At 41.8% G+C, this 8,736-nt stretch overlaps 1 protein-coding gene across 1 annotated transcript in view; it reads left to right on the forward strand.

The window, feature by feature from the left end:
• MYO1E (myosin IE) overlaps nucleotides 1-8,287 on the forward strand; it is a 121,286-nt gene extending 112,999 nt beyond the window's left edge. The window contains exons 25-28 of the mRNA XM_069982112.1: nucleotides 227-307; nucleotides 4,880-5,084; nucleotides 6,742-6,911; nucleotides 7,237-8,287. Coding sequence (XP_069838213.1) covers nucleotides 227-307; nucleotides 4,880-5,084; nucleotides 6,742-6,911; nucleotides 7,237-7,313 — 533 coding nt within the window. The 3' untranslated portion in view covers nucleotides 7,314-8,287. The remainder of the gene's footprint in view (nucleotides 1-226; nucleotides 308-4,879; nucleotides 5,085-6,741; nucleotides 6,912-7,236) is intronic.
• The last annotated feature ends 449 nt before the right edge of the window (nucleotides 8,288-8,736 follow it).

The following is an 8,736-nucleotide window of genomic DNA, read 5'->3' on the forward strand; positions in this document are numbered from 1 at the left end:
GCGTTTGTTCATATTCCTGTGCAGACATAACGATTTGCTTGAATAGCATGATGAAAAGATTATGCTTTAAATGAAGTAACAAGCTCTGTGAGAGGTATAGTTCTATTAGAGGTTACACATTTACAGATTGACTGCTTGAAGTTATTTGGGTAATTTATGTGTCAACTTTAAATGCTTTGTGTTTGATAACAGATCAGTGCGTTTACCAATTTTATCTGTTATCTAGGGCCAACCCGAAGAAACCTAGTTGAAGGGAGAAGTAACATGAACAAATCCTACCCAAGCAGGGCTGCCCCACCACCACCAGGTATGCTGTTCTAAAGTTACATCTACTGCACTGCTATGCTGTATCTAACATTAGACTATTTTGGACACATTCTAGTGTCTATTGGACCAGACAGTGGATATAGGCCCTTTTACACAGGCTGGTACACATGCCAGCAGCGAGCGGGTACGGGTGGGGGGGGCTGTCCAGGTGATCGCTAGATCGCCCGGGCAGCCCATAGAAGATAGTGGCAGTCATTCATTTTTCAGTGTGTTGAAAGACAACGATCAGCCGACATTGTGCATGTTAACACTGGCCTGAGCGGTTGCCCAGGCAAATACCCAGTTTTACCCTTAGGTTAAAAATTAGCTTTTATTGCTCTGCGTTAAAATATAGGTATAGCTTGTGCAAACATAAAATATTGCTACCTCTTCCTTGTATAATCAATCTTTGTGTCGACCGGCACTCTGTATATTGCGGGATTGGCTTCTCAGTATCGGGGGTACACAGTTCCCAGCCGGGGTGAACCGTGTCCCTAGTTGTGTTATTCCTGTGGGTTCTAGGTTAAACCTGTGTCAGAACTCCACTCTGAGCCCGTCCAGGCAGGAATACACACTTACAGCAGATTACTGCTGTGCCCTGAGGATGATGAGTTCGCGTTGTTTTTGAAAAACCTGTCGGTCCGTTTGAAGGTAGTGCGCATGTGCGCGCACTTAGACTCTGAGTGGTGTTGTCGTTCTGCGCATGCGCTGGTACTAAGACTTCTTCTTGTCTTGGTTGGTTTATAAGGGTGCCTGTGTGTCTTCGAGTTAGTAAGGTACTCTTTGATATATAGTGTGGTGTCACTTGAGTCTCCGGGTATTCAATTGAATGAAGGGTTTACCTACACACCTTTTCTGTAAACTTAACTGTAAGCATTAGTGCAATCTTAGATCGTCATGTACATTTAGCTCCACGTCCCTTCCCCCCTCCACCCTCCTATCCCCATCACATTTTCACACCCTCAGATATCCGCTATACAATAGGGAGCCCTGAAGACTCCACAAAGCTTATGCGGCATCAAAGAGTACCTTACCAACTCGAAGACACACAGGCACCCTTATAAACCAACCAACAAAACACAGTTGTCACTGAACTCAAGGAGAACAGTGAAAAAAATTCCAATGAAGTACTCAATCAAGAGTCTCCACTGATGCCCCCAAAAATTTAAATATGCAAAACAGGAGTCCGTGGAGCCTCGGTTGCGAGTCTCAAAACACGGGATAGCCAGATATCTCTAGCCTGTTGCCACGGGGTGCCTCCATGATAGGGAGAGCACCACACCACCCTGATAAATAGCCCCTTAAGTCCCACTCGGTTGCGAGTATTGGAACATAAATAGGGAAACACCAGGGAGGCCCCTTTTTGTCAATGTCAAACTCAAGGTGCGAGTATTGCAATCATGACAAGGGCTTGCCAAGGCAGGCTTCCATCCACAGACAGCCGTTTCGGGGTTTTTGCCCCTCGTCAGTGTGGAGTAGGATTCTGGCTAGTTGGGGCAATAGCAAATCGACCAACAAAACACAGTTGTCACTGAACTCAAGGAGGACAGTGAAAAAAATTCCAATGAAGTACTCAATCAAGAGTCTCCACTGATGCCCCCAAAAATGTAAATATGCAAAACAGGAGTCCGTGGAGCCTCGGTTGCGAGTCTCAAAACACGGGATAGCCAGATATCTCTAGCCTGTTGCCACGGGGTGCCTCCATGATAGGGAGAGCACCACACCACCCTGATAAGTCCCTTATCACCACCCTGATAAGCCCCTTAAGTCCCACTCGGTTGCGAGTATTGGAACATAAATAGGGAAACACCAGGGTGGCCCCTTTTTGTCAATGTCAAACTCAAGGTGCGAGTATTGCGATCATGACAAGGGCTTGCCAAGGCAGGCAACAGGCTAGAGATATCTGGCTATCCCGTGTTTTGAGACTCGCAACCGAGGCTCCACGGACTCCTGTTTTGCACCCTTATAAACCAACCAAGACAAGAAGAAGTCTAAGTGCCATTGCATGCGCAGTCCGACTATCAATACACTCAGAGACTAAGTACCAGCGCATGCGCAGAACGACAACACCACTCAGAGTCTAAGTGCGTGCACATGCGCACTACCTTCAAACGGACCGACAGGTTTTTCAAAAACGACGCAAAATCATCATCCTCTGACCCACTTCCCCCTCCCCTCTCTCACCTCGCACCAATCACCACTGACTCTATCATGACGATCATGGGCTGTACGTGGGCTATCAGAAACCATAAAAGATAGCTTAACTCCGCCCACTGTGCCGTAACTTTGAGAACACCGGCGGCACCAGTGAAACGTGTCAGATATACGGACAGCGTTTTTAACTATTGCACCTCTATGAAATGGGGATTGTGGCTTCATAGTACAGTTATCTAGTGGGGCTAGAGCGTATACAAAACCGCTCAGGGCACAGCAGTAATCTGCTGTAAGTGTGTATTCCTGCCCGGACGGGCTCAGAGTGGAGTTCTGACACAGGTTTAACCTAGAACCCACAGGAATAACACAACTAGGGACACGGATCACCCCAGCTGGGAACTGTGTACCCCCGATACTGAGCAGCTAATCCCGCAATATACAGAGTGTCGGTCGACACAAAGATTGATTATACAAGGAAGAGGTAGCAATATTTTATGTTTGCACAAGCTATACCTATATTTTAACGCAGAGCAATAAAAGCTCATTTTTAACCTAAGGGTAAAACCGGATATTTGCCTGGGCAACCGCTCAGGCCAGTGTTCACTTACAAGTGTACCCCCCAATAGGTCAGGATCCACTGCCTTATTGACATTGTGCATGTTGGCTGATCGTTGTCTTCTATTACACTAAGCTATTATCGGCCAAATACGTGTAATAGGGCCTTAAGTGTTGTAATTTTACCAGCAGCAATATTGTACTACGCTAGGCAAGAATTAGAACTCTGTAGGTACGTTTTTAGTTCCCATTTATCTACATTGTACTTGATTTGCTTGTTGCATCCTCTGTGCCTTAATCCTTTCCACCTACTTCTTTCTCCTATAAATATAGTCTTGGAAGCCACCTTCTGTATAATTAAATACATTAGATGTACCAAGCTTGTCATTGCCATTTAAATGGTTAAGAGGCTCTGAATTTAGCATCATGACTATGTATGACTATGTATGTGAGACCAGCTGGGTGAAGTTAAGTGAAAGTACAGGGTATGATCATGCTAAATCATGGGTCGCAATTGCAAAAGAGGTTTTATAAACTCACAAATACTTGTGGTTTGGTTATCATGCAGCTCTAGAAAAATATAAAAATATACTACTCCCTCGCCAGCACCAGTCCCACCTCTTTCTGCTTCCTGGTGTTAAGCACCAGGAGTATCTGCCTTGCTTGATCAGCCACTGCCCAAACTGTGACCACTGTTAGAAAGCACCAGGAGTCTAGCTTCTTCAGCCTGGAGTGTGATAAAGGGTGAAAACCCTAGAGGATACTTGGGGTCCTATTACAGTGAGCGATTTTTAACGACTAACTGTAAACGATCACAAACTAGATTGTTTATCGTTAACCTGAAATCGTTCACCATATTACACAGAGCGATTAATTGGGAGTTACGATCCTTACTATGATTGTTTACTCCTTCTGATCCCAGCAAAACAATGAACAATGTGCAATTACACTGAATGATTAGTGAATAAATGCGGAACTACAGCAAAAGAATGTGGAATTACAGCGAACAATTTATGATAATCTTAGGTTCAGATCTAAATCAATGACACAGCGCTTGATACGCCACAGGACAGCGCCGGGTGCGCACCTCTCGACACTATACCTTAGCGACGTTGAGAAAGACCCTAGATAGGGTCGAAACGTCCAGTCGCCATAACCTAAACACTGTATCACACCCAGGAGGTGTTTTTGTCTGAAAGAAAGTATTATCATTTACCTGGCCTTGCCCTTTTCACGCTGTAAAGAAACGTTTGAACACTTTTGCATATGAAAACGAGTGCTAAGGATTTTTTATATTGGATTAGGTTGGGATGAAAGTCCGTCCGTACAAGCACCAACCATTAACCCTGTCGTGCACCCCTGTTTCTTCTATCTAGCTGTCAGTTTGAGCCATTAGACTCGTAGTCAGGCTGAGACTTAAAGGAGAAGTCCAGCAAAAAAGTTTATCAAAATATTGCATTGCCCCCCCCAAAAGTTATACAAATTATGTGCATTTCCTGTAATAAGTGTACATTGGTAATTTGTAAAACTTTTGGGGGGCAATACAATACTTTAATAAAAAATTTTGCCGGACTTCTCCTTTTAAAGCTGTAATATAGATAAAAAAGTGCCCCTATTACACCAGTGTGCACCCAGCCTAATGGTTAAAGCACTGTATTTAAGAAGCCAAAATCAGCATACACTTTTTACATAATTATTTGCAAATGTAACAGGAGTGACAGTGGAACAGTGTGAAGCAATAAGTAGAGGAGATTAGGTGGGCCTGGTAAGCATTGCGTTATTCTTTGCTATGCATTTAAGTACTTTTCTTCTTAATTTGACTTTTTAATTTCCCCTCATAAAATAAGGTGTTTTTTTCCTGTAGGGTCCTACCAGAATGGATTGATACAGAACAGCCCCTATGGGCATCAGCAGAGGTCTGGAAGACAATTTAACAACTCTAGAACATCACATCACCCTATGGACCACCCATCTTTACCAAGGCAAACGGCTGGTGCAGCAGTAGCTAGAAATCCACTGCAGCCCCAAAGCTTGGACTTCCTTCGTGTGCCAGACCAAGGTGTTGCTGGGTAAGGATTATTCAACATATGTTAGGCTTAACAATGTAGTCTGCAGAACTGTGATAATGAATAAGCAGGAAAAATATATACGGCTATACAAATGTCCACAAATATGACACATTGCACAAGGGAAGTTCTACTCCAAGAACAATGTGTAGTGTACAGTACAGTGATAAATTTACTGTACATCTATAATTACAGTACATGAAATTTGGATGATTAGATAGAATTCTAGTGTTACACTGTATGATATTGATTGTGCACAAGGTGTGGAATAGTCCATTTACTCAGTTATTAAATTATTAATGCCCTGTTTTACCCAGCACATAATGATAGGGGCGGCGGCAGCAAGGAGGCAGGACTTTTTATAGTATTATGGTCTTATGTGATAGGGCTTGTAGACCACTTCAAGCACCAGGGCCCAGGCACAACTATGACCTCTGCCCAAGTCTGCCTCTGAGCTTGTTTCTTCTAGAGAAACATTGCAGTTGCTGTAATTGCATGTACCAAATGTTACTATATTAAGGCAAACTGTGCTATTTTACTTTTACGCTGGAGTGTAGGGGTTCTTGCATTTTAGCTATGATGAGCATGGAAAGACAATGTATGATATTTAAACACTAGTGTCAATCAAGTCTTCCTGTTCCTTACTGAATAGTGTTCAGTGCTTCCCTTGGTCAGTCCTTCAAAAAAAAAAAATCACTAATCAATATCTAAAAACAGTGCATATTATTAATGCATCAGTTCGGAAAGGACTGGGTTCGAATTTTGTGAGGGGGGAAGGGGGGGGGGGGGGGTCTTTGTGCTGTTTTTTTAATTCTGCATTCTGAAGCCAGCAGAAAAGGCCTTTCGGTTTAAGGAGAATATCATACGATCATTTAAATTTTTTTTGCTGTACTGCTAATGGAGACACGGTTGTACTGTGAGGAACAAGAGACCACAGAAAAATTGCTCACTGCAACTCAAAGACTCTTTGTGCTCAGCAGCTGCTTCTAACCAACTTCACTGAGACAATGTTGATTTAACTACAGCAAGGGTCTAGTGTAAAACCACAGGTCACAGTAAAATGTGCCATGAAACAAATATTACACACAAGAAAGAGGCCTCGTCCACAAAATTCTACATAGTCTGCAGAACTGTCTGATAATGGATAAGCAGGAAAAATTCATACAGCTATACAAATGTCCACAAATATGACACATTGCACAAGGGAAGTTCAGATCTACTCCAAGAACAATGTGAAGTGTACAGTACAGTGGTAAATTTACTGTACATCTATAATTATATGACATTTGGATGATGTTTAGATAGGAGTCTAATATTCCACTGTATGATATTGATTGTGCACAAGGTGAGGAGTAGTCCATTTACGGTTCAGGCATCAACAATGTGGAATTATTTATTATGATTATATGTTAATTGCAGCGCTTTATCTTTGTGCTACTACAAAATAAGTCACACTGGTAGTGGTCTATAGAGAAAAAGAATTATAGGAGGGCAACACAGGCATAGCTATAAAAAAAAAAAAATCCTTCTAACCTTGTATACTGTATGTAATCCTTGGTCAACAGCGCCATCTAATGGTGATTTATTGAATAGGTCTGAAAAAAGTCTTGAATAAGTTTAAGAATTTGTTCATAATTACATACATTTTGTTTCCTTACAGTGCTCGTCGTCAGACATCAAGTCGCCCCCCTCCTGGTGGGGGAAGACCAAAACCTCAGCCAAAGCCCAAACCACAAGTGCCGCAGTGCAAGGCCCTGTATGCATATGATGCACAGGATACAGATGAGCTTAGTTTTAATGCCAATGACATCATAGAGATTATCAAAGAAGGTAATCAAAACATCTAACTATATTCTATGTAATGGATGTTTGGGTCTACACTCTACTTCACGGCCACGATGACTCATTCTGACCTGACGTTGTTTTTACTCTCTGCCCAGTACATGAACATAGTGTGGGTACCCTCTTAGCCAAGTGTAAAGCCTAAAGGCCTCCATACACCTAACTGTATGGGTGGGCTTAGCAGATACTTTCCACCATGGATTATGGTCATAAAATTAACCTTCATGAAGGTGATGGACACTTTTCCACAAGGGAGCACAGTACAAACATAGTCACATGTGGATGATAACGTTTCTTTTCTTGTCACTTGCAGACACCTCAGGTTGGTGGACCGGAAGACTACGTGGGAAACAGGGACTATTTCCTAATAATTATGTCACCAAGATCTAAGATGGACTGCACAAAAAAGACTTGAGCCTGTAACTCTTCTCTATTTACCGCCTTCCAGTAATTGTGAATAGGGGGAGCAGTGCCTCATCTTACAGTACATTGCCCGAGAAGCCCAAACCAAATTGTAGCAGAGAGAGCTGAACGCTACAACATATGGACACCAAAGACCTGGACTGGAAAATATTTATTACACTCTATCCTAATTGGGGACTTTTTTTTTTTTTTTGCTGCTTGGTGGCCCATGATGCATTGCTGAGCAGTGTGTTACAAGCCTCTCTAGTGGCATGAGGGTTATAGAGTGAATGGAGTTATGCTGGGATTTTCTACCTAATGAAGGTTGTGTGATAGTAAGTGCCTCTTTAGTTTACTGATGTTAAATTATACAAAGAAGACTTATATGTGCAGTTCCTCTGGATGAAGGAAATGTTTCATATGCTGCTAATGCATCACTTACCAATAGAGGGGAGTGTAATGGAAGTTAGATACAGTAAGAATGTATGTGCTGATTATTGATAAGTGAATAGCTCCATAAGGCACTACATATTGAAGATGTAGTCACTGCACACTTGCATAGTCTTATATTGAAATATGGCTGGCCCATGTTAATCTCTTGGTATAGAATGCTGTTACCTGTTACAGGAAGCATCTCATTCTTTTAAGCTGTACATTTATATAGCAAATCATATATACTGTACATATATATATATAAAATGATAAAACGTGTATGACTTTATAACATAACACTCTACTGTACTCTTATGGCAGATTTTAATGCTAATATATCAGGTACTTATAAAATAGGCACTTAGAACCTTGTTTTTAATACTTTCTAGTCTTTGCTTTTACTTATACGATGGAAATTCCATAGCTGTCACAGATTTCCTGAATACCGATTTAACAGAAGCCAGCCCAGTCAAAGCAGATTTGCATTCTGCATCATGTAATAGGCTATTTAATAAATATCTTTCTGTTTTTATCCGTCTTGGTATTTTCCAGGCATTTGCAAATAGTTTTATTCTTAAATGTGTTTTTTTTTTTTATTTCCTCAACCTGTTGGGGTATTACTGATACAGGGATAAAATATATTCTGTTAAACAAAAATATCATTGATGCAAGTTGGATGTTAAATAGAGATGAGCGAACCTCGAGCATGCTGGAGTCCATCCAAACCCGATCAGCAGTCGCCACTAATCAAATGCTGAACGAAGTTGGATAAAGCTCTAAAGTTGTCTGGAAAACATGGATACAGTCAATGACTATATCCATGTTTTCCACATAGCCTTAGGGCTTTATCCAAGTTCAGCAGCCACCGCTAATCAAATGCCGAATGATCGGATTTAGATGGACTCGAGCATGCTCAAGGTTCACTCATCTCTAATGTTAAATTACTTAAGGTAAATGATGAACTGGTTGTGCATAGACC

The sequence above is a fragment of the Dendropsophus ebraccatus genome, chromosome 1 (genome assembly GCF_027789765.1).
Source record: "Dendropsophus ebraccatus isolate aDenEbr1 chromosome 1, aDenEbr1.pat, whole genome shotgun sequence".
NCBI lineage: Eukaryota > Metazoa > Chordata > Amphibia > Anura > Hylidae > Dendropsophus > Dendropsophus ebraccatus.